The sequence below is a fragment of the Cavia porcellus genome, unplaced genomic scaffold, assembly GCF_034190915.1.
Source record: "Cavia porcellus strain 051 isolate PalLab524CR breed Dunkin Hartley unplaced genomic scaffold, mCavPor4.1 scaffold_8, whole genome shotgun sequence".
NCBI lineage: Eukaryota > Metazoa > Chordata > Mammalia > Rodentia > Caviidae > Cavia > Cavia porcellus.
The window spans coordinates 57974835-58001352 of NW_026947491.1; the positions used below are offsets into that span (position 1 = coordinate 57974835).

Below are 26518 nucleotides of genomic sequence, written 5' to 3' on the forward strand. Positions count from 1 at the left end.
GAGATACATGAAGAACTAGTTTTCTATTGCATAGTCCTAACAAAAACAATTTTGTGTAAAATTATGAAAATGTTACCATGGCTTTTACTTGCTCACTTTAAAACTTGTGGTTAGAACTGTATGTTGTGTCTTATAAACAACAAATAAAATTCTTGTTTTTTGTATTGGTTGGCCAGGTTATTGTATGTAGATTGATATAGCATGTTTTAGTTTGTATACTGAACGTTTGGCATTTCTATTTCTAATTGTTTAAGTTTTACATTAAAATTACTGTTACTCAAAATTATCTTTTCAGTCTGTGTGTTCTGATTTTTAACATTTCATTTAATTATTAAGCTATATTGTTTACTCTTCTGAGAACCTTTGATTTTCTATCTTTCAAAAAAAATTTTCCCTAGTATTTAAAAACTTGTGTAAAGAAATGTTTGAAAATTCATTAAAATCTCTTTGGATGATAACAGCATACATTTTTCTTTCTTCAGTTTTTTGCTGTACCTTGTTAAACTGATCTCTCATATGAACTTTCTTAGAATCAGGCAGTTCCTGATTTCTTATGGGGCTTCCTGTTTTCTCAAATAAAAATAGAAAAGCATCTCAGAAAGGAAACCTGGTCACTGTCAACTACTTGGTAAGACAAGTTAGTTTTGTTTGTGACCTGAATTATGTAAATACATAATGTATATAATATATGTTTTAGGTTTCTGAGAGCTTTGAATATTTTTGCACATAATATTAAAAGAGATGATAGGGTCCGAATAATCGTGAGAAGTGTTATACTGTTCAGTCTTGTTTTTCTTGGGACAGTGGGGTAAAAAGATTATATGAGAAGTATTATATAATTGAATGTTCCATTGGAAATTCAGGTTGCCTAATTCTTAGCTATTTTGCTCTTTTCTTGCTGGTATTCCATATTCACAAAGATTAATAAGAATTTTTTTTTAACCATTAGAAACCAGACTTCTAAGTGAATTATTCCATTTTAAAGCATCTTGTAGCTGAGTAATTAACTGTTTAGTTTGTATTTTGAAGAGAAGGCAAGGCAGAAACATAATAGTCTTTAACTGGAATAATAATAATAATGGATTATTTCATTTAATTTTGACAACTATATAAGGTAGGTATCATTGTTACCTCTTTTATAGGAGAAATTAAAACTTAAAGTGCATAAGTCCATGTTACTTTAAGAAGAAAATGCTAATAAGCAGTGGTTCTGGGACTTGAATTCATTGCCTGCCACTAGAACACTTGTGAGAATAGTCCTGAAGAAAACCACAAATTATGTTAGAATTGGTTAATATATTGTCTAAAAAGTTACTTCCTCAACTTTTATTATCATCATTTTGTTTACATATGTACTCTTGGTTTAGAAAAGTACATTCTGATATTTCAGAGGACTTGTTTAGGAGTAAATTCTTGTTCTTAAGTGACACTAATAGTTTTCTTTCTTTTTTTTTTTTTTTTTCTTTTCCTTGATAGTAAAAAACTCATTTGATGAAACATTTGGAAAAGTACAAGTAAGTAAAAGATTGTAATACTGGTATTTTGTCATGTTTTATAAAAGTGTTCATATGACTATCAACTAAGAAACTAATTTTAAAGGTTCTTTTAGTCTGAAATAATATAGTTTTTATTCTGTTTCTTAGCTGTAATGTATAATTATGTCTGATACAGATTTTCCCTAAGAACTGAACTATATCACTAATGCAAAGCCAGATGTCAAGTGAAATTTAAGTGACATATCATCCATGAATCCGAGTCTTACACTTAAAGTGTGGCTCTTTTCCTAAGTTATTGGATGCATTAACAGATTTTTGTCCTATTTCTCATTATTTCATTTCTTCTAGGATATTTTGTGTATTAAGATGCATATTTGACCAACAAGAAGGCTAAGGATTTAGAAAAGATGCATATTGGGACTACTGTTTAAGATTTCCTTTCTTTTTATAAGATGCTGTAATAATTCATTTTAACCTCAGTTTTACTTACAAATATTTTTCACTTAACCATCATTAGACTCTTTGAAGATTGAAATATTTAAGCATGTTTATATTTAGTAATTCGCAGTTAATTATTAACTTTTTATTATAAGAACTAACAGCTACATAGATCTACAGCTACAATGTAGAAAGCATTGTACTGAAGGATGTGTAATAAAATGTAATCAGATTCACAATTATTATTATTATTATTTTGGTAACAGGGATCAAACTCAGGGCCTCCTGCTTGCCAGGCAGGCACTTGTGCTGCTGAGCCCTACAGAATATTATTTTAAGAGTGGAACTTTGAAATAACTATGTTCAATAATCTGGTATTGATGCTTATTTAAAGTTGACTGTCAGTTGTAGTACTGAGTCTCGAAAAGCATCATAATTTAAATTTAGTATACTATACTCACTTTGAAAATACAAGACTATCTTTATAATTTTGCTCATGGGAGAAGCTAAAGTATTTGATATAAATAAAGACATCCTGGAAGAGAAAATTGCTTAAGGAGACGAATGAGGAATATTTAAAGGTGAAATGTATGAGAAAATTTGGTGGGGTCACCCCATAGTTGTTTTCATGCCAAGAATAAAGTATTTTCTTTGAGAATAATATGTGTAAATAATAACCTTGACCTTTACTAACATAGACATTTAGCAGGTAGCTAGTTTAAATTATGAAATTTTGTTTAATGAAAGTTTAGTTGAAAACCTGCTTGTCATATGTATTATTTATAGGTCTTTGGTTTGCAGGGCTATTAGAGAAACCAGTAATTAAGATGTATTTCATGCTGAAAATTAGTAGACAGTCTGAAAATCAGTCAGAATGGAGATGCATGTAATAAAACTGTAAGCCAGTAAGAAAGTAACTTTAAAAAAACTGATTTGTATACTTTTCAGATTTACTGCTAGCTCATTGTGTCTGATTCAAAAGATAATTGAAGCAAAATCTATTTCTCAAAATGGATTTGTATAGTTAATAACATACATCGTAAAGACCTTATGTAGATCATAATTTAGCTGTACATTTGGGTGACACTTGAGACTCTTGTGTTAGATAGTCAATATGAATAAGTTTCCAATGGAGAAAAAGGGTTTTGAAAATATATTTGAGCTTTTGAGTATTAAATTCTCTATATGAGAATGTGGTACTATGTGTTTTATCCAGTTGGAAATTCAGTTCTGTCTGCTTAGATATTTTTTCTGTTTGTCTAATCTAGTGTTAATATCTATGAATTAAGAGTTTATTTTCAAGTCTCTTGTCTTCATTAAAAACAATCACAGAGGATTTATGCCAAATGTTCAAATTTTGTTTTGTTTTTGAAAAGGGAGTAAGACATGATCAGGACATACAAAACAAAATGGAAATTAGTCTGTTTTCCAGATAAGCAGCACACTGCAGACTTTCAGCTGCTCTAATTGCACAGTTTAATCAGATTCACCTTGGTTTTTATATCAGGTCAATAAGCTATGTTACCATTGGAACTCTTCATTCTATTAGATTGAAAATTTTTATTGAAAATTATTTCATAGACCTAAAACATCTTCCTCATCCTGTTCTGATTAATGTAATACTATTTTTTTTGTATGAATTCATTGTGTGTGAAGATGTGGACAATTATTTAGAAGAAAATGAGACAATATGATAATGAAGATCTGTTGTCTTGCTTTGAAATCTGTGTCTCTTACATTGTTTTCTTCTGATGTTTTGTTCTGTTTTGTTATGTTTAATTTTATCCTCTTTAAAATAAAATTTAAAAAAGAAAATTATTTTAGTTTTTTGTATCACACATACTTAGCTTTAACATCAGTCTGTATTTTTATTTTTCACTGTCTGATTCTTGCAGTTTGGAATTTTAATCTAACGTAGAGAGTATTGATTGGCTTGATTCAAAAATCTTGTTGAGCTAGATTTGAGGTGGAGAAAAATGATAAGAGTTGGGAGGCAGGTAGTTAGCGAAGGAGTGTATGCTTTGTCTCTGTCAACCAAATGACTCAAAAGCAGAGACTGGTTTGATAGAATCTTGAAACCTTTAATGAATGTTGTTCTTCCAGTGTCAGTGATCAAAGCTGCATTAACAAAAGCGTGCAAACCCATAGTGTGTAAACTTGTCTTTTCTTGAACATATAACATAAAAATGAATGAAAGAAGTGCTATGTCATTAGAGATATGAGTTACTTTCCCAACCTTTTGTATCTTACCTGAATTTGTATGCATCTAAAAATTCTGGTTTGTTAGATATTTCAGGAAGAAGGAAAATAATAATGATACAATCCACCCTTCATGAATCAGGAATTTCTTCAGATAGTATGAAAGCTGCTACCCCTTGTCCTCTTAAACTTCCTCATGGCTTATATTGATACGTTTTATTTACAGTTAATTTTAAATTAGAAATATCATTGTTTTAGGCTATTTGGCATGGTAGCATTGCAACAGTATCCCATTCATTTTACACCATCATTTGTGCTTCTGGGCCATCTTACACATTCTGATCAGAAATACATTCCTCTTGTGTACAAGTTTGGTTTACTTTCCTCCTCAAAGTTTCTAAATGAAGTCTTTGTCTTTGTCTTGTTATCCAGGGCTCTCTGGAGGAAAATTCCAAGCCGCTTTTTCAGTAGTTTGCTAAGTTAAGTGAGGCATAAGTTACATATGAATTATGCTTTCATGCCTCTATGCCTTTGCTCATGCTATTGCTTTTGGCTGAAATGTTGGTTCTGTTCTACCTCTGAAACTCAAATATTCTGTATTCCACAAAGAGGTCTTCTCTTATCTTCTTCTGTATTTACAGTGTACTTTGTAGCCATCGTATAACACTTCATTTTATTTTGTCCTTGCAAATAGAAGTCATATTACTCTGAGTTTCTCACTTTGCTGACAGAATATTTCTTAACTGCTATTTCTTAACTTCACTGAATGTTTGCTTCACTTTAGTGGTTCATTCAGGTGTTTTTCTTAATAGTATTCTTCAACTGCTCCAGTGCAGAGGTAGAACTCTAGCCGTTCACAAGATTAAACAGGCTCTTCCTGGGAGCCTAGCAGAAGTGAGTGCCAAGTACATTCATTCTCTTGAGTTTTGTGTGGTTGAATCAGATTAAAACAAAGTATAGGAAACCTTGAAGAACAATTTTTAAAATAATCTTTCACTAGAGAAAAATACAATATTTACAAATTTGAGCCTGATTTATTTTACTTATGAGTGTAGTCTCAAGTTGCCTCCATTTACCTATAACAGCCTCAAGAGCATCTTTTTTATGGCCGAGTAATATTCCATTGTATAAAATACATCTTTTTCATCGATTCTGCAGTTGATGAGCATTTTGGTTGTTTCCAAGATTTAGCTATTACAAATCGTATTGTCTCTGTAGTGTAAAAGATGAATAATAATAATAATAATAATAAACTGAAAGAGTAGTAAGATCCAAAATATACAATTGATACTGTAATAATGAAAGGGAAAGGAAGTACTCAAAAGAACAACTTGTAGGTATACACATACAACCATATGTATATTTAAGCATTCAAGATAGATAACCATACTACTAAGTTTTTGCTAGTTCATCAAAAAGAGTAGTTTGTGCTGTCATTGTTTGCTCGTTCATTTTTTATGCTTTGATTTTGTAACTTGAACAACTACTTCTAAGGTAACAATATGTATTAAATTAATAGTGATAAACTTTCAAGAACAATACAAATAAGAATGCATTGTATAGAGTGAGATTGGAAGCATTCTTTGGTGTTACAGGAGTTTATTGTGTACGAGACCTTTTGGTTAGCACTAATTTTAGTGTTTTTTAAGCATCCTCAAGCAATTAAAATATTTAAAATAACAATTTAGAAGTTTATATTGTTTCTTAAAATATGGTGGCCATTAGGGATTTATTTTAGGATGTGTAGTCTCAGTGATTTTAAATTCATTTCTGTTTTTATTTTTGAAGAATAATTATTGATACGTATTTTCTTAAAATTGAATATATCATAATCTTTTAATTTTAGGAAAGTGAGAGGAATCTTATGATGAGCACATTATATAAACTTCATGATCGATTGGCACAACTTGCAGGTAATTATTTTAATATTCATAGTTTCTAAAACTTATTTTGTGTAGATGTAGCATGTGTTCAGTAGAAGTAGTCTTTCTCACTACTTTGTTATGTTTGTAGAATATATACATTTTTATTATGCATAGAGTGTTTACGTATATGTAGGTATATGTATCTCCATTAGAAGACCTTTTTCCTATCTGTCACATGTATGTTGTGTTACATATGTTTTAAGTCAAACTACAGAAATCCTGAAAATTTAAAATACCAGTTGAACTGAGTAAGCAGTGAATTAACTGAAATCCATCTTGGACTAAATATAAAAATACAGAATTTTTTGGGTGGTTTTATAACCACCCAAACCACTTATTTAGAATAAATAAATATATGACCTTAGAATATTTCCTTCAGATTAATTAAATTTTCCTGCATTATTCCCCAAGTAAGTCTTTGAAAACTCTCAGTATGAACACATTTGCAATTAGGATAATTTGTTAGATATAAATTAGTATCAATATTAGCATCTATAAGCTGAGTATAAATGTATCTGTTAACATTTAATATTTTCAAGGTATTATTATTTTACATATAATCTGAAAGAAGACTTTAGATTTTCGTATTAGTTACATAAAAATAAAAGCACAGTTTTTCAAACTTTAATGTAGCAGTTCCTTTTGAGGAAACAGTTATTGGTAGGAGCCTAGTAGATAACTGGAATTTCTGTAATGGAATGTCATTATCTAGGATTCTTACAGTTGCCCAACCTCTCACCTATTTTTATTTTTTAGTTTGGGTCCTTAATTCAACTTTAGGCTTATAATTCTGTGTACATCAATAAATACTTCTTTTCTTTGGCTCACTGGTTGTCATGTTCATATATTGCAAGCTAATGACATTTATTTGGTATGCTTTGTACCTAGAAATAGGTTAAATATATTGTCTAGCTAGGAAATCTTGATATTGCTAACACCTGCATCTATGATTATCTCTGTAATAATTGCTTTGTGTCTGTGAGCCACTAGATAGTATAATCTGGATTCCATGTAAAGGCACAGATTCCTTGAGCTGGAAAACTTTCTCTGTAAAGGATCTCATACTAAATATTTTAGGCTTTGCAGGCTAGATAGCCTCTCTCAGAGCTACTCAGTTCTGCTGTTACAGCATGAAAGAAACCATAAATATTAAATAAGTGAATTAATTTGGTTGCATTCCAGTTAAATTTAATTTATAAAATCAAGCAGCAGGACAGATTTGGCCTTGGGCTGTAATTTGGTGACCTCTAAATATGTAGCATTTGAATCTCTGCGGATACATTATAAAACCTGAAGGCTTATTTACCAAATAGGTACTTCTTCTTTCCTTATAACTATTGACATTAAAATCTGGCTACTTGGTAAATAAGAACATGGTTCTTTTATTACAGAAAAATTTTCAAGGATTTTACTTTAATTATTGTACTCTAATATGTTTAAACATTTTAAAAACTGCTTGAAAGAAATAGGGCAGAAAAACTTGAAATTGAACATAAGGATGCTTTATCTCTTATAACCATGTGTAGTCTGAAGAAAAAACTTTTAATTCTCTTCTTAAAATAGTCACAAGAAAAGATTTTCATACTTTTGTAATAACATCCCTTTGTAGAAACTAAATCATAAGTATAACTTTTATGTTTTCCTGTTGGTCTGTGTTACAGTTTTTCAGGTATGCACACCTCTTGTTAAAGATAATCTAGGTTATATTATGAAAATGCACATATTTTGGTGCAGTGATGAATTCAAACAATTGAAACTTGGAGTTGTCTTTAATTTAATAATCGTTGTGTTAGTTAGCACAGTAAATTAGTTGGATTGTTTCCGCCTTTAGGGATAATACATATGTAGAGTAGGCCTTCTTATTTACCGAGCCATGGTTTTTCTGCACAAGCTTACAATTTGAAAACAAGAAAAGAAAATGTGTTCCTACCTACATCAAAGTGCATTTAAAGATTTAAAGATTTCTGTAAGGATAGTTGTTTATTTATGTTAATTACTGGAATTTTCTATAGAAAATATAAACAATATTGGTTATCATCTTTCTGATTATAACAGTATAATATTACTTATATAATTGGTAAAAGATTTTGAATTAATTATAGTTTTCTTCTATTTTAACATTGTACTGATTCAAAATAATCTGCTAATTTTTCTAGGAGATCATGAATGTGGCGGTTCTAGTGAAAGAACACTTTCTGTTCAAGAAGCAGCTGCATATTTAAAAGTAAGCAGTGAAATTAGAATTTTAATAGTTATATTCTTAAAATTTATATAAGTCATTGCTACTTGTATAACATGCATCATACATTTAATTTGTTAAAAAAGTTCAGCTGTTTGGTATAATGTGAATATGCAAGTAGGTAAGAGAAAGTGAAATTGCCCAACATTTTTTTTGTTTTAGTCTACTTTATAACATTCTGTCTTGAGAGAACATACATTATTTTCAAAAGGTAAAAAACTATTGGTGAGTTAAGCCTGTAGTTCCACTTCAGATGCTGAGGCAGGAGGATCACCTAGAGCTCAAGAATTTGAGGCTAGTCCCTGATCTCAAAAAAAAGGAAAAAGAAGAAAAATAAACTGATAAGAGGGAAATTGAGGAAGGTAATTAGCATATAAGAAATGAGTATGGAACCAGGGATGGCAGTACATGCCAGTAATCCCAGCATTCTGGGAGACTGAGACAGGATTACATGTTTGAGCCTAGCTTGGGCAATTTAGTGACTTAGCAAGACCCCATTTCAAAATAAAAAATTTTAAAAGGATTAGGGTATAACTCATTTGGGTTCAATCTTCAATACTTCCTGCCCCCACAAAAAAGAAAAGAAAAGAAACAGAAAAGATTTATGCCTCTTAACCCAGTGATGATGAACCTTTTACAGCTTTCAACGATACAGACAGCCTACTCTGGCACATGGCTGAAGGCTCAGCACCACTGCTTCTAACCAGTTATTTTAAATCTTATTCCTAGATTGATTATTGTATCTCAGAGTAGGAAAGGAATTTACCGATGAATCTTCTAAACTGCTATAGAAAATCTTTGGGAAGTTTTGGATGAATAAAATGTACTGCAGGATTGAAGATGGACAAATGTAATTCTGTTTTCTAAAAAGAGGAAAGGAAAATTTGAAAACTACTAGAAAGCTCTATGTTACTGCAGTTTCATAAAGAAAATTCCATTGAGACTGTTGAATACTTGCAAATAAAAATGTTAATTCTTAGGAGTTGGCTGGCATGAATTTAGTGTAAGTCATGTAATGTAATCATAAAAAACTAATAAAGTATACCTTACATTTTTGAATGTACGGTGTAGCATTGTTACCTATGCACTGTTGCACATCAGATCTCTAGAATTTTTTCATTTTCATAACTGAAACACTTATCTGTTACATCAGCATCCCAACTTCCCATTTACCTTTCCCCGAACTTCTAGTAACCACCAGTCTACTTTTGTTTTTATCAGCCTAATGTTAGATATCTCATATAAATAGAATCATGCAATATTTTTTCTTCTGTGGCTGGCTTATTTCATTGAGCATAATGTCATCAAAGCTTACTTATATGGTAGCACTGAGACTGAGTAATGTTCCGTCATATTTACAGAGTCTGCCAAAAAAAAATGTATGCCCTCTTCAGGAAAATAAAAACTTGTTTAAATATTTTAATGCTAAATTTACTGAGACATCATGAGATTAATACGTTACCTTTGGCCTCTGCATTTACAAGAGGTGCTCAGCGTGATGGTCATTGGCTTCCAGAAATGTATTAGAACAGCAAACTGCTGTTTGGATAATCTTGGTCATTGAGATTCCTGTACATGCATTTCCAGTGTCTTCTCTAAGGGCCAGCAGTGCAGTGGATTTTGTGTAATATACCACATCCTTTAGGGTTCCTCATTTGAGGAGGACCCATTTATTTAAAAATATCATGCTAGTTTTTCTTTTCCTGAAGTGTATATACATTGTTTTTTGGTGGACTATGTATACAAATACACACATACATTTTTGTCATCTGCTGGTAGATTTGTAAGTTTGGTATTTTCTTGCCTAATGAACATAGGAATGTAAATATGTCTTCAAGATACTTACACCAATTCTTTTGGATAAGTTTCCAGAAGTAGAATTGTTAAGTAATTTGGTACTTTTCTTTTTTGAGGAACCTATACACACTTTTTCCATAATGCCTCTGTTTACATTCCTACCAACACTATACAGGGCTTTCAGTTTTCTCCATATTCTTAACATTTGTTCTTTTCTGGGGTATTTTATTTTGTTTTGTTTTGTTTTTTTAGATACTTTTACAGGTGTGAATTGGTATCTCATGTGGTTTTGATTTCCATTTCACTGCTGATCATCTTTTCATGTGCCATTTCTATATACTATATACATCTTTATATGCTTGTACCATCTGTTGACATTTGTATGCTTTATTTGGAAAAAAGCTGATCAAGCCTTTTGCTCATTTAAAAAAATGGAATTATATTTTGTTATTGGGATATTGTGTAATGTCATGTATTTTGTTAGTATTATATATTAATATTAGCTATATGGTTTGCCATTATTCTCTCATTCCATAGGTTCTTTTGCACAGTATTCTTTATTTCGTCGCCATAGACTTCTTAATTTATTATAGTTCCATTTATCTACTTATGCTTTTGTTCTTTGTGCTTTTTATGCTATATCTAAAAATCCACACTTCACACCAGTGTCATGACACTCCTCCCCCCATATTTTTTTCTAGTTTTATATTTTCAGGTGTTATATTTAAGTCTTTAATCCATTTGAGTTGATTTTTGTGCATAAGGGTCTGTCTTAGTTACTTTTCTTGTTGAGGTTTATTGAATCTCATAGTTTATAGAGGTTTTAGTTTATACTCAGCTGGCTCTAAGGCAGGGTGGATGGCAGAGGGACATTGCAGAGGAGAAACAGTTCATGGCAGGCAAAAAGCACCAAAGCAGCGAAGTAGTGAAGAAGCAGCAAGTGGTAACAGCACCCCTTTTCTGGCCCTTATAATCTATTTGGGCTACACACCCTTAGGATGGATTGCATGCACACCCACAATGGAACACTTTTAATCCTAGCATCATACCACAAATCAGTGCCAATGTCACTTCCTTAATCACAGCATCACACACCCTAAAGACAGCCATCTCTGAATAGCTCCAACTGTGGCTGTGTACAACTTAGGGGGAACATTTAGACACAAGCCCCAAAGTTGTATATACATCCTTTTATGCATAAGGCATTTAATCCATCCCCAAGAGCTGTCATAGTTCGAACAGTTTCAGCATTGTTGGAAAGTCCAAATTTAAAGTCTCTTCTGAGATTTAAAACTCTTATCTGCAAGCCTCTGTACAAATGGAAAGAAAGTTAAATACTTCCAATATGCAGTAGCACAGGATAGATATTTCCATTCTAAAAGGTACAGAGAAGGGGATAGAAAGGAATGGAACAAATGCAAGTCTGAAATTCGTATCGGGTAAACATTTAGTCCTGTAGTTTTGTGTCCACCATTTGGAGTAATCTGTGGAAACATGTAACCTCTGATGGGCTTGGGTGGCTCCATGTCTGTGACATTGCCAGTGGTTGTAACTCCCATGACTTTTCTCTTGGACTGGTTCTGCTCCCTGCTTGCAGTTTTCCTCAGATGATTGACATTCCTGGCTTCTTCAGACTTCTGGAGTGCACTTTCAGCTTCACAGTCACAGCTTCCCACACTGCCCTCTAAGGGACACACTGCTTGGCCTCCCAGACCTTTTGCAACCTGAATAGAACCTTCCTGACTACACAACTCATGTATTCTTGTGGATCTAAAATCAATGCCATGTGGATGGTGCCAAGGTCTGCTGCCAGTTACAGCAGTATCTAGGCTTCCTTCTTTCTTGGCTGTAGGAGTTGAGTTCCTGGATCAGTGAGCATTTTCAAGCCAGTCCCTAGGAGCAAATTCCGTAGGCTGCCGCCATTCTGGAACATGGTGCACTGAGGCTTCTCAAAACAAAGTCTTTCACCTTTGTAGTTTTGAGGCTGCAAAGGATGGAGTCCTGCTAGTTATTGTGATTCCTCAGACCGTTCTTTCTATTGTCATCTTCTTTCTCAGCAACCAAGCTTTTCTTCTGTATCCTTGCAGTCTGAAGCTTTACTGGAGCTTCCTTTCTGGCAAAATTCACAGTGTTTTATATGAGTTTGTTGGGCTCTTTACTACTGATTCTCAGCATCCATGTGGCTTAAAAGCCCCCAACAGTAGCCATGCCACCACCTCAACACCACCGTGAATGCCTTCCACAAGATTAATCAGTACATTGCGGTTAATCTTAGGTTCAAGCAAAGTCTCTGAGCATGAACAAAATGCAGCCAAGTTTTCTACCAAAGCATAATACACATGATTTGGAGTCCAATAGTCATTGTGGTCCTTGTTCCTACTGAAACTTCCTGAGCTTGGCCTTTATATGCTACATTTCTGTCGGCATTCTGGTCTTCTAAGCTCCAACAAGAATCTCCCATCAAGTTTGACTTACAGCATTCCAGGGCTGCTTCTTTAGCCAGCATCTCCAAACTTTTACAAAATCTTCCCATAAGCCAGGTCCACATAGTCAGGTATAGTCACAGCAGTTACCCCACTCCTGTTACCAAAATCTGTTCTAGTTACTTTTCTTGTTGCTGAGAAAAAATATCCAACCCCTAAAGTTAAAAAGTTTTTTGTATCTCATAGTATGTAGAGGCTTCAATTTATAGTTGGCTGGTCCAAAGCAGGTTGGTATGGCAGAGGGGCATCACAGGAGAACCAGTTCATGATGAGTCAAAGGCAGCAAAGTATCAAAGAAGCAGCAAGTGACAACAGCTGCTCACTTTCTGCATGCCCTCAGGGAACATAGCATTCACCTTCAGAGTGGAGCATGCTCAATCCTAGTATTGAGCTATGAATCAATTCTAATATTCTTAATTCCAACATCACACACTCTAGATCATGCCACCTCTGAATAGCTCCATTTATTACAACATGAGCCTTTGAAGAAATATCTAGATACAAGCCTTAATAGGGTCCAGTGTCATTCTTTTGCATGTTGAAGTCCAGTTTTGCCAGTACCATTTATTGAAGAAAGTGTTCTTTCTCTGTTATGTAGTCTTGACAACCCTGATGAAGATTATTCAATCATATGTGAGTAGTTTCATCTTTGGACTTTCTATTCTGGTTTTCCTTTTGGGGAGAGGTGTATGCCAGGATGTCTATATGTTTTCTTTGTGCCAGTATGATACTGCTTTGGTTACTATAATTTTGTCATAAGTTTTGAAGTCAAAAGTATGAAGCCTCTAGCTTTGTAATTTTTTTTCCTCAAGATTGTTTTGGTTATTTGGAGTCTTTTTGATTTGGATGCTTTTATTTTTTTCTTAATCAGTTACTCTGAGTAGAATTTCTAGTAATGTGTTGCATGAAAGTGGTGAGAGAAGGAATACTTGCCTTCTTCCTGTTCTTATAAAAACACTGTTGTTCACTGTTGACTATATTATCTGATGCCTTTTCATGTTTAGCCTTTCTATGTTGAAGTAATTTTCTTCTATTTCTGGTTTGTTGAGTTTTTAATCATGAAATCATGTTGATTTATGTGTATGTGTTTGTACATGCACACATGTATGTATTTTACTGGGGAACCAACCTAGGACCTTTGCACTGAGCTATATCTCTTACCCTTTTTTGGTTTTTTGAGACAGGGAAACACCAAGTCACTAAGTTGCTCAAACTTGTGATCATCCTGCCTGAGACTCCCACAGTGCTGGGTTCACATGTGTGCATCATCATTCCTAGCCATGTTGAATTTTGTCAGTTGCTTTGGACATTGAACATAATCGTGTAATTTTATTGAGACATAATTGTACATCTTTATAGAATATATTTTGATAATTTATGTAACCAATATGAAATAATCAAATGAAGATAAAAAGGTAATCATGTGATTTTTATCCTCTGTTCTGTTAATTCGTAAGAACATATTTTGTCCTAAGGTCATGGTATATTATCCTTTTAATGTGCTGTTGAATTCCATTTTATAGTATTTTGTTGGAGATTTCTGTATCTGTATTCACCAGGGATATTAAAATGTAGATTTTTTTGTAGTGTCTTTATCTAACGTGGGTATTAGAGTAATGCTAGCCTCTTACAATGAGTTTGGAACTGTTCCCTCCTCTTTAGTTTGTTGGGAAGAGGGAGTGTGTGTGATTCTCATATAACAGAAACCATGTGATATTTAAGTTTGTGTGTCAGACTTATTTCACTTAAGGATCTGAAAAAGTGCTTGATATGATTTGCTTTCTTCAATATGTTAAAATTTTTTTTGTGGCCTGACATATAGATCTGGACAGTATGTCAAGCGCAGTTGGTAAAAAGCATGTTGTTCTCTTTTGGGGTGGAATATTCTATGTTATGTTATGTGTTTTGACTTCATTTTCTTTGCTGATCTGTCTGGGGTTTCTATCCATTGTTGAAATTGCATAGTAAATCTATTGCTGTGTTGCTATTTCTCCTGTGAGTTCTGTCATCATTTGTTTCATGTATTTGGGTTCTCTGAGGTGAAAGGTTTTACTTTTGAAGTGCATTGACTTTATCATTATACAATATTCTTCCTTAATTTAAATGTTTATTTTGTCTAGTATAAATATGGCCATCCCTGTTGTTGATTGCTTACTATTTTTGTGGACTATGTTTTTCTATTGTTACTTGTAGCCTATTTGTGCCCTTAGATCTAAACTGAGTTTCTTATATACAGAATATAATTAGATCTTGTTTTTTTAAATTCAGTCAGGCATTCAATGTGTTAATTAGGAAATTTAATCCACTTCTATTTGAAGTAATTACTGACAGGAAAAAACTTGCTATTGCTATTTCTACTTTTTCTTTAGCTTTTTGGTGTCTTTTCCTCTTTTGTTTCATAGTTTTGTTTTTATTGATAATGCTTTGATTTCCTTTTTATTTCTTGTATTTCATGTGTATTCTGTGGGCATTTTCTTTGAAACCTACTATGGAAATGTCTTATATTCACAACATACTTACCTGATGAGATCTTAACTTCAGTCACATACAAAAATGTCTACTTTTCTATAACCTCCTCTAATTCTTTATGTTATTAGTGTCACAAAGTGTATTTTTTTGTATTGTGTATCTATTAACATTTTGTTGTTTTTCATAACTTTGTATATTGAATTGTATGTGATAGTTAACAGTTACTTATGTACCACTACTGTAGTGTTACAGAATTTAAGGTTTTACCTTTGCTGGTAAATTCCATACCTAGATGTGCTTTCATGTTGCCATCTCACAACATTTTATTTAACTTGAGGACTGTTACAGCATTTCTTTTAAGGCTTTTATGCTGATGGTGATAGTGAACCTCCTTTAGCTTTTGTTTATCTGAGAAAGTTTTTCTCCTTCATTTTTGAAGGTAGTTTTTTTGAATGTATTTATGATTGGTAGTTCTTTTTTTCCTTTCAGCATTCTGAATACATCTTTTTATTCTGCTTTTTTAAGTTTTGTGCAAAAAATGTGGATATTTTATGTGTGCCTTTTTGGATGCACGGAGCAGCTTTTATCTTGCCGCTTTCAAAAGTCTTTGGACATTTGATTATGTTTTTATGTGGTCTTACTCAGGTTTGTCTTCAGAGGGATCAGCTGGAATTCTTGAATCTGAATGCTTACCTCCCACCAAATTTGGGGAGTTTTTAGCTATATTTTCAAATACATTTCCCCCCTCGATTTCTGTCTTCTTTTAGTACTTCCATAATTGTATGTTAGTCCATTGGATGTTGTTTTATGAGTTCTTTGTGTTGCCACATTCTTCATTATTTTTTCTTTTTATCTCTCTTTCTGAGAGAGCATCAAATGATTCTTTGAGTTTGCTGACTCTTTTTCTACTTTATTAAGACAACTCTTGAACCCCTTTAATGAATTATACAATTTCTAGTTCTTTGTAACATTTTCTGACTGTCAATATTCCCAGTGCATAACATCATTTTTCCAATCTTTCTGAGTATCTTACTGTTTTTTTTTTTAATTCTTTGTCAGTTATTCCTCATATTTCTGTTTCTTTAGGTATTTGGAGGTTTAGGTTATTGTTTTTGATTGGGCCATGTTTCTCTTTTTCTTTGTGGGCCTAGTAATTTGTGTTTATATCCAGTTATGTGACTAAATAAACAGATTTTCCGGTTTTTACAAACTTACTGTGTACTTTAGGTTGAACTGAAGGGGATGAGCAATGGTGAGCTCAAACTGTAAAACTGATTCTTAGCTGCTGTCAACCTAGTACTCTTTTTCTGTTAGTAATCAGAGTTAAGCAAGACAAAAGCCAGTTTCTTTCGAGTAAGTGCCATGAATTTTCCTATCAGCTTTTAATACAGCTTAGTTTTGCACTTGTCTGAATCACAAAAGCTTTTCAACTGGTTTTTTTTACAAATTGCATTGATCTGTTCAGTTTTGTTGATTCTATTCACAGTAAAAGGAGCATCTAAGACTGACTATTCTGCCATCTTCCTGATGTTACTTTTTTCACTTTTTAAAAATACAGTATATGCTAAGGTTTTCAGCAAGGTTTGGTGAAAGTCTCCCATAAGATGCTTATAAACAAAGAAGTGTGAACTGTTTTTGATTTAATGCATGACATATATGTGAATATCAGAAAGATGCCAGGACACTATAATGTGACTGAAGATTCTGCTACATAGAAGTTGTAAACACCTTGGTAAATAGCCCTTAAATTTTCTGAGTCTGTTTCTCTTTGTGAAAATGGTATTGTTAATAACTCCAAAATTTTGGAGAGGCTTAAGTGAGTATATTAAAGTACTTAGCTCAGCACATGATTATTATAGTACCTTCCTGAAAATTGTTTCTTTTTGTTATCTCTAATTAATTCAGTGTCACTGTAGACAGAGCTCTCTAATATGCTTCCAGATTTATATCTCATCCCTAATATCTTTAATTTAGAGCTAGATGAGAACTTGATGACAATGTGTGGATAAGGGTAGTACTTAATAGAGCAGCTAAAGAATCTGCACCTAAAAACATTTTTATTCAAGAGGAATATAATTGTAGGGTTCAGTGTTTCAAGAATGGAATAATTTAGAGTGGGAGCAAAGAAGGGATTAGATTGAGGAGCTTTAAAGGAATGTAGTCCCTTTACAGTACTTCAGGAGGAAGGGCATATCATATGGGAATCTGGAGCAGGCTAATGTGAAATAATTAAAAGTGTGTTTTAGCAGTAGGAAAATCTGCTGATGCTTCCTTTCTGCCTTCCCTTTTTTATCTTCTTAAATATTTCAGAGGACCAGTGATATAGTTCAAAAGCACAAGCACCAGCCTGGCAAACGCAAGGTCCTGAGTTTGATTCCTGGTACCAAAAAAAAATTTTTTTTAGAGAGTTAATGGCACAGATATGTATTATGGTTTGTCGTATATTCTCTCCCCCATCCCAGGATCAGGAATCGAACTCAGGACCTGTGCTTGCCAGCCAGGTTCTTGTGTCGCTGAGCTGTATTCCTGACTCTAGTCATACATTCTTGAAGAAAGACGCATTTGTATTTCAGAACCTTAAGATTTGTTAGGTACCATATTTGAAAAACTAAAGAAATAGGATAGGGAGTCGGAACAGAGTAGTGCCTGACTAGTAGTATTCCAGTTGAGTCGAGAAAGAGGCAGGGATGGATGTGTAAGGTTTATTAACCTCTGTTTTCTCTTGCCAAATCATTTGATTATAGTTGTGAGTCAGCAGTAAGACAAGGTAAATAGAACATAGACCTAGAGTTGGGACATATTAAGATCTAAGCCACCTAAAAATAGAGTGCATGTAATAAATTGGTTCTACTAAAGTCTTGCAACAAGAAATTTATTGGAAGCACCCATGTATGAACTGAGTTAGAAACCATATCTAGTAAAAAAAACAAAATGTACTGCCATCGTAAAAATATTTTCAATTTCTTGTCTTGAATTTACTTTGTGTTTTGGATTGGGATTTTTACTTTTGATTTAGTACCGCTTCTACTATATATTCTTATACAATAAAAGATCCTGTTTTAATTTTGTCATTATCTTTATGTTATTGTTTGTTTGTTTAGTTTTTGATACCAGGGATCAAACTGATGACCTCACGCTTGCCAGGCAGTCACTTATGGCACTTAAGTTAAATCCCCGGCCACTCATGTTTTAATTTGTATGAAAAGTAAAGGCAAAAGGTTTCAGATTTACTACCTAAGAGTAATTGCAGATAATGACGTTCTTCATATTGTTCTCTGTGTTTTTTGTTTTTTTTTTGGTACGGGATTGAACTCACAACTTTGTGTTTATCAAGCAGGCATTTACACCACTCAGCTAAACCCCACAACCCTCCAGGCTTTTAAAATACATTTTTAAAAAGTCAATATTGCTCCAAATATTTCATATTATAAATATTTGTATTAAAATTTTGTGCATTTCTCTCTGTCACTGAACAGATTTTTTGAGAACTTAAAACAATGGATAATACATGATTATATGTTTATGGTTTTGCAGTATTATTAAAAGCACTGTAGTCTTTACTTACAGTATTATATTGTTTACATATTTCCTTAGGGAATATTAGAAAGGAAATGACTTATTTAATGACAATGAAATTTTTTTTTTTTGTCTTTTTCCTTTTTATCGGTACCAGGGATCGAACGCACGACTGCCTGCTTGCAAGGCAGGCGCTTATGCAGCTGAGCTAAATCCCCAGCCCCGACAATGAATTTTTAAAAATCTTTTTTAATGCTTTCAATATATGTTCAAGTTACTTCCACCATTTTTTAAAAATTTTATTAGAGGGGCTTGGGATTTTAAAAATAAAAAATTTTATTAGTACATGTTTGTAGTATATAATGATTACATCCACTGTAGGAAATTGGTTCATAATTTCACTTTTCATTTCTGTTGTTCACATTTCACTTCTATTTTTTTTCTCTAGGTACCCCCTTTCATTTTTTCCAGCATCAGATTCATTTATTCATTTATTTTATAAGACCTTTTAAAGTTACAGATTGTAAAGCAAAGTAATAGACCAAAAAACATATAGAACATGAAGGTACATCTGCCTTAGATACATTGTCCATGTTGGATTATAATACTTTCCCTCTCGGTCTCTGTCTCCCTTTCCCACTCTCTCTGCCTCTTCTGGTTCCTCCTCCTGTCTTTCTCCTTGTTCCTCTCTATCTTAGTTACTTTTCTCTCATTGCTGAGACAAATTGCCAGACACTCAAAGTGAAGGGGGGGTGGTTATTTATTTCACAGTTTGTGGAGGTTTCAGTCCATAATCAGCTGGCTCCAACACAGAGTGGTACATAGCAGAAGACAACAATTCATGGCAGTGGGAAACAGCACAAACAGCAAGAGCAAAGAGAAGGAACATGAAGAGAAGACTCTTTTTGTCCCTTATGGTGTATGTATGGTGAATCCCACACTTGGGTGTGGCATTCACACCCATAATGCCAGCATTGGACCATGAGTCATTCACAAACTCTAGAAGCCCAGCTCAGAGACTGCATGAGATTTTGGAGGGACATCCAGACTCAAACCGTGTCTTCCCATTATCTGCCTATTTGATAACGTTGTATAAATCAAGTTTTTCATATATAAGAAATCATGCAGTATTTAAGCTCCTGTGTGTGATTTATTTCACTTAACATTATGGTCTTCAGGTGCATCCATTTGCCTGCAGATGACTCAAGTCCATCCTTCTATATGGCAGAGGAGTACTCCATTGTATATAACACATTTTCTTTACCTATTCATCTGTTGATGTACATATAGGCTGCTTCTAAGATTTAGCTGTTACAAGTTGTGGAGCTATAAAAACATGGGTATATATTTATAATACTGTGGTATGATGTCTTTAACTCCTTAGGAAGTTAAAAGAGGAGTGAGTGGGTCAAATGGAATGTCTTATTTTTAGTTTCCATAGTGGCTGTATCAGTTTATTGGCCCACCAACTATGGAGAAGTGTTCCTTTTTTCCCACAGCCCCAGCAGCATTTGTTACTAGTTGGTTTCTTGATGGTCGCCATTCTTTCTGGAGTGAGATGGAATCTCAGTGTTATTTTAATTTGCATTTCTCGAATGCCTTGATGATGTTGGACACTGTTTCTTACATTTAGTGAGTGTATTTCTTCATGTGAGAAGTATTTATTGATACATCCAAATTTAGAATGTTTTAGCACAATCTAAATCAAATTAGCTATTTTATTTTGTCCATAATATAGTGTAATATAGAAAAGTCTCCCTAAAAACTTTGTATCAAACTACCATAATATGCATATTGTAAGTTTTCTGCTTATAGAGAAAGGTCTATTGTACATTTCCATGTATTTATAATATAGTTTCACCTGTAACATTTAAGTTTTTGTCTTTAGGAGTAACATATTCAAAAAATGTTTAGTGTTTCCACAGTTGTAAGCTAGTTTTTCTTCAGTTTCTACTGCATTTTAAACAGTACAGTGGGGTAAAATGACTGAATAAACCTCAATTAGACATCTTTGTTTTCTTGAGTTTGATTTTTCAGATTTGATTATCATTTTGTTTTTCCCACTTCCTCCTTCAGAGGAAGTTCAAATACAAGGAATTATTAGTTTAAGTAATTTAAATACTTTTTCTGACTCCCTTATGCTTTTCTTGAACCTTTTTTCCTTCATTTTTATATTGAAAGCTTATTTTTTATTGTGAAGTTGAGGTCCCTCTGGTGGAATATTTAGGAAATACATAGTATTACATTTTTATGAAAATACTTACTGGTTATGTTAAAATGGTAGGAGTGATGTAATGAATGGTTGTTCAGACCGGTGTTGCTTTCAAAATTTTATTAAACCTTGAATACATTTTAAGATTTGTAAAGAAAATAATAGGAAAGGAGATAGCTACAAAAGTGCAAAGTTATAGCTGTAGACAGATTTTTATGGCCAAGTTTATAGAATGCTAATCATTGTTAATAAAATTGTATCTGTGGCAAATAAGAATTTCAAGAAGGACTATGAATGGGAAATTTTATAATTGCAGTTTGTCAAGTGTATTTTATTTTGGTATTTCCTGTGTATTACCTTTAATTTCACAATGATCCAGCAAGGTAAATGATTATCAGACCCACTTTATGAAGGAACCAAAGCTTATAGCTTCCATAACTGAGTCATCCAACTAGTGTGTGACTGATTGTACCATCCAACAGGCATTGTACTATTTTGCTTATTACATGCCAGACTGGATTCATAGTCACCAGATAGATAACGGACTAACACCATTAAGGGTTACAAATTATCTAAAATTATGGTCAAAGTAGGTACCTCTAAAGATGATATATTTTCTTCATGTTGTACATATAACTAGTATATAAATGAGCCAAGCTCTGATCCTAGGGCTGCATAATTCTAAAAAACATTATTTTTCCTCTTTTTCTAGAGGTGAAAGATCATTAAGATCCCCCTGAGTCATCAATAGTAAAAATTATATTGAGCATTATTTCTGTATGTTACATTTCAAAAGATGGTATCTTATGTATGGTATATATCATGTTACAGTTAATCAGAATATTGAGTAACTAGAAAGCCACGTAGCTATTTCTTCCTTGTAATTTAATCATTCATGAACTACCCATACTAGGTTTTTAATTCCTCCTCGATTTCTCCATATACCAATGTCTTATTATTTCCTCTTTAATTAACTTTTATTGCTGTATAATGAGCAGAATCTTCTATGTGGAACAGTATTACTTTTAACTTTGAAACTATCATCTTAGTTTGAAGCATATATGACAAAGGTTTTAAAATACACATTTTTGATCTGTTGTTGAATATATTTGGAGGGGGCATTATGGCTGTGTTACACGTACACATTGTATTAAAGTGGATTTAAAAAAAAATAAAGTGGATTTAAGATTTTGGAAAATATGCACTAAATTTAGAAAGATTCATATGAAGCAATGAACAATACGTTGACCGAGCCTATAGGAAGATAGTAATAATTAATAGTAATAAACTAAGTTTCTTCCTAATTTTTTGTTATCAGTATTGGAAAATGTTAGTTTTATGACAGTGGAATGTTAGAGGCGCAAACTGTGGTCCATTAACCAAACCCATATTATTTTTGTATGGCATGTAAGCTGTGACAACATTCTTTAAGGTTGATTTACGGGCAAATTGAAATATGTATAGCTGCAAAGTTTAAAGTATTTGCTCTCTAGCCTTTTGCAGAAAAAAATAATAGTTGAACCCCTCCCTTAACTGCTCCTTTCTGTATGGCTAGAAAAAGTGAATAGTAAAATAGTTTAATAAGGTAGATGCTATCTGTGTATGCTACAGTATGGACACAAAATAAGTAATTAGCCTAATAAAAATGTCCATTTTATAATGTAGAACTCTTAAGTACTATGTAGAATATTTGTGGAAGTAATGGCATAGTTAAGACCTCAATACACTTTTGATTCTTTAATAAGGTCTTAAATAAATTATCAGTTGCTTTAAAAGAATGTATATCCATAAAGTAAACATATTGTCCTGTTATCCTAGATAGTAACTGGATATCTTGAAGTTTTAAGCTCTTTGTTCCTTCTCATACTTAGCTTATCAAAGTAGGTGTCCTTGTAAATGTGAACCACTATAGATATTTTTAAAGATCATTATCTGTCCTGTTCATCTTATCCTATACATCCATCTAGCTAACTTTGAGTGTCTCACTAAGTTGCCCAGTCTGCTTGAACTTGAAATCCTCCCATCAACCTTCAGAGTGCTGGGATTAAAGGGGAGCACCATATTTGCTTAAACATTTGTATAAAGAATAAATTTACTTGTCTGTTGGTATACTTACTGTCACAGTACTCTATTATAGTAGTACAAACTGAAGAGCAGGTGTGTAGACAAGTAAATGAAGCATGTATATTTCACCAGTTTTTAAAATATCCCTGTACTTCAAAGTATGCTATAGTGTCTGTCTTTGAAGATTTTGATCATCTCCATTCCTTTAGTGGGTAAAGTTTCTGAAAGGAAAAACATAAAAAGTTCTTTTTAAAGAAATTTATGGTAGTAAATAACATTGCAGTGAAGAATAAATACAATAATGTTGTCTCCAGCTCCATGGATAACCCATATTAATCTTGCTTTGTAGATTTTCAAAGTTCTGTATGGCTTGTGCTTTACCCAATCCCGATCCATGCATTGTAGCCAAAAGTATCTCTTGATGCTCCTTCATCTTTATATATTCATTTTTTTCTTCTCCTTGTAAAGTAAGTGAATGTGAATTCTGTTTGATTCTTGATTATACACACAGTTATAATCATGTGACCTTATTTTGTGTAATTTTATTGGATAATATTTTAAAGTAATATTTGGTAGGCATGGTGATACAGTACTGTACATGCCTGTAATCCCAGCACTTTGGAGGCTAAAACAGAAGGACTAGGAGTTGAAGTCCAGCCTGGGCTACATAGTAAGTTCACAGACAGTCTGGACCACATAGCAAGACCCTGACTCAAAGAAAGCAAACAAAATCACTTTTTCTTAATTCTGTTCTAGTTCATATTCATTTTGTGTAAAGTACACATCTTTTATAACTATGTATCTAGATTCAATATTGTAGTTTTAAGGCAGCTGTTTAGTTCTCATCATTCTGAGTTCATAAATCCATTGAAACATTTTTTATATACCATTCTCTATTATAGGTTTTCTTGACATTTCTAAGCATGATGATGAGCAACTGCACTCAAATAAATAACTGAATAACAGATGGCCTACTGTTACCTTAACCATCTCAAAAATTCTGGTAGTTCTTTCATCTAAGTAATGATGACTAAAAGATTAACTCTGCTTTGTAAAACTTTGCATTACATTTGCTAATTTGATTATTAAAGTAACAGCCAGTCTCATATTGGGAAGTAAAATATGCTGATCAGATGAAAACCTTAGGATTTCCAATGCTACTGAAGAATCTTTTGGTAATAACTCCTTTTAACAACTACTTTTAAAGAAATTTTTATAAGTATTTTAGAAACAAACTTTATATTTCAAAAGTACATGAAAAACATTCTTTGTACTAGACTGTACTTTCTAATAGACTATAAGCTCATGAGCACAGAAAATTTTGCTTTCAGTGCTGTACTTCCAATTTCTAATATACTACGTGGCATATAGTAGATCCTTAATATTTGTTGAGCAAAAAAATTTAAAGATATTTACAACAGTATTATTTCAAGTATATTTTTTAAACTGGCTAGAGAATAACAAAACAATAAAAGATTGAAATGGGATGTAAATCAGTGGTAGATGGTTTGTGTAGCGTGCATGGTACCCCGGGTTCTCTCACCAGCACCCCACCTCACTCACAGATAGACTCTTACATGTTCATCAATAAGGAGTTGATTAAATTATAGAATAACCATACAATAGAATGCTAGTTGATGAAAAAATTTACTAGTTTTTCCATGTGTACTAATACTGACACAATGCTTTTGTTTCATGAAAAAAAAACAAGTATAATAATGTAATATGTTTATATAATATGATGGTTTTAATATTTTGAATTGCAAAACTACCCACCCATACATAGGAATTTCTAACCATTTAGTTTTCTGAGGACCTTAAGTGGCTTTTGTTTATAGGTGATATGAATGTTTATGTGTTTACTTTATTAATATCCTAAAAATTCTACTGTTGCAAACACGTAAGTTTCATAAATTTATCTTGTTAGAAATTGACACTGAAAATTTTACATTTAATTTAGAATAATAATGAAAACACTATATGTTAACATATTTTTATGACAAATCTTTTTCAAAACTATGATTTATTAAAGAGTGTAGCATTGTTTTCCATTTTGCAGATACCAATGTCTAGCAAAGTAAAATGTAACTTAATTCTTCTCTACTTCTGCATTCACTATGTTGTGATGTTGTTTTGGTTGAAAATCCAGGTTCATATGATAGTCAAAATAGGCAAACTATTTTAATTACCTTTTCAGGTAATTGTAGATATTTTTCTTTGATACTACATCAAATCTGTACGAGGAGTTTCTTAACTGAAACTTTGTCAGTGAACTTCTAGTACTGTCTCATAAAGTTCTTTGGTTTATTTTGGTCTTTGAATAGACCTTTTACCCATGCCTGATTGTCTAATTTCAAGTATTGGTTATTTTAAAAGTACGTATTCTTTTGTTCACTGGCTTACCAGCACCTTCCAGTTGTCATATTTCATATGCTGTATTAAAAAGCCCCATTAATTAAAATCATACCAGTCTTAATTGGAAAAGTCTTTAGGTACTGTAAACCTATTAAGGTTGCAATGATGGTATTTTCGTAAACTTTTAATTTTTCCTCATTAGAAGCTGGACTTTTATCATCCCATTTGGAAGTTTGAGTTTATCATTGAATTTTTGAGTTGATAAATTTATTCATTTACTTATTGAGAGAATAAAACACCTAAGACTAGTTTGCATTTGACCATTTGAAAACGTTACTTTAAAAATGTAATTAATTCACTCTTATTACACTGCCATTTATAAAACTAACTATAAAAAGAATTGTGAAATTCATAAATATTAAAAAACTAGAAAGCATCAAAATATTAAATATTTTGGTTTAAAAAGGGTGACTTTTTCATAATGAATAAATTTTATTGTATTTGTTATATAGTTAAGATGTCAGAGTATTTTATTTATAGAATTACTTATATAGAATCAAATGAATGTGGAATTTTAAAAAAATAGTTATTTTCTCTAAATTTCTTGGTAGGATTTAGGTCCTGAATATGAAGATATATTTAACACCTCATTGCAGTGGATTTTAGAAAATGGGAAAAATGTTGGAATAAGGTAATGGCTTTGATTTGGACTTTTGACTATTTTGTATTGTAAGACATGATTTCTGACTCTACCTCAATTATTTTTAAATAGGTGTGTTGGTTTTGGCCATCAAGAAGAACTGAGAAATATAACTGATGTGCAGTTTTTACAATCCACAAGGCCACAGATGTCCTTTTGGTGTCGTTTTCGACGTGCTTTTATTACTGTCACCCACAGATTATTATTATTATGCTTAGGTAAGTTGTTAGGATGAGAAAAGTGACATATTGTGTTCTAGAAGTTTTATGTGTTTATATTTTATTAAATACCAGAGCTGAGAATCTACTTCTCACTTCTGTGATGGAATATAAACATCTAAAGTCTTCACTAAAGTTGAATGTCTGTTATAATTTCAATATTAGATTAAGAGCTTAGAAAACAGTAATATAAAGAAACGTAGAAGTAAAACTTCGTTATAAGAACATCATGGAAAGAGCAAGTATATTTAGTGTATATACAGAAAACTACTTTGGAGGCCAGGCGTGGTGGCACCTGCTTATAATCCCCACACCCAGGAGGCTAAGGCAGATTTCCATGAGTTAGAGGCCAGTCTTGAAGACATAGTGAAAGCCTGTCTCAAAAAACAAGAAAAGAAGTCTACAGT

The 26518-nt window shown here is 32.6% G+C and overlaps 1 protein-coding gene across 2 annotated transcripts in view; it reads left to right on the top strand.

The window, feature by feature from the left end:
• Lemd3 (LEM domain containing 3) overlaps nt 1-26518 on the top strand; it is a 65571-nt gene that overhangs the window by 30298 nt on the left and 8755 nt on the right. For both annotated transcript variants that reach the window (XM_063255080.1, XM_063255079.1), the window contains exons 2-6: nt 1477-1514; nt 5980-6046; nt 8215-8282; nt 25805-25884; nt 25966-26111. In XM_063255080.1, coding sequence (XP_063111150.1) covers nt 1477-1514; nt 5980-6046; nt 8215-8282; nt 25805-25884; nt 25966-26111 — 399 coding nt within the window. The remainder of the gene's footprint in view (nt 1-1476; nt 1515-5979; nt 6047-8214; nt 8283-25804; nt 25885-25965; nt 26112-26518) is intronic.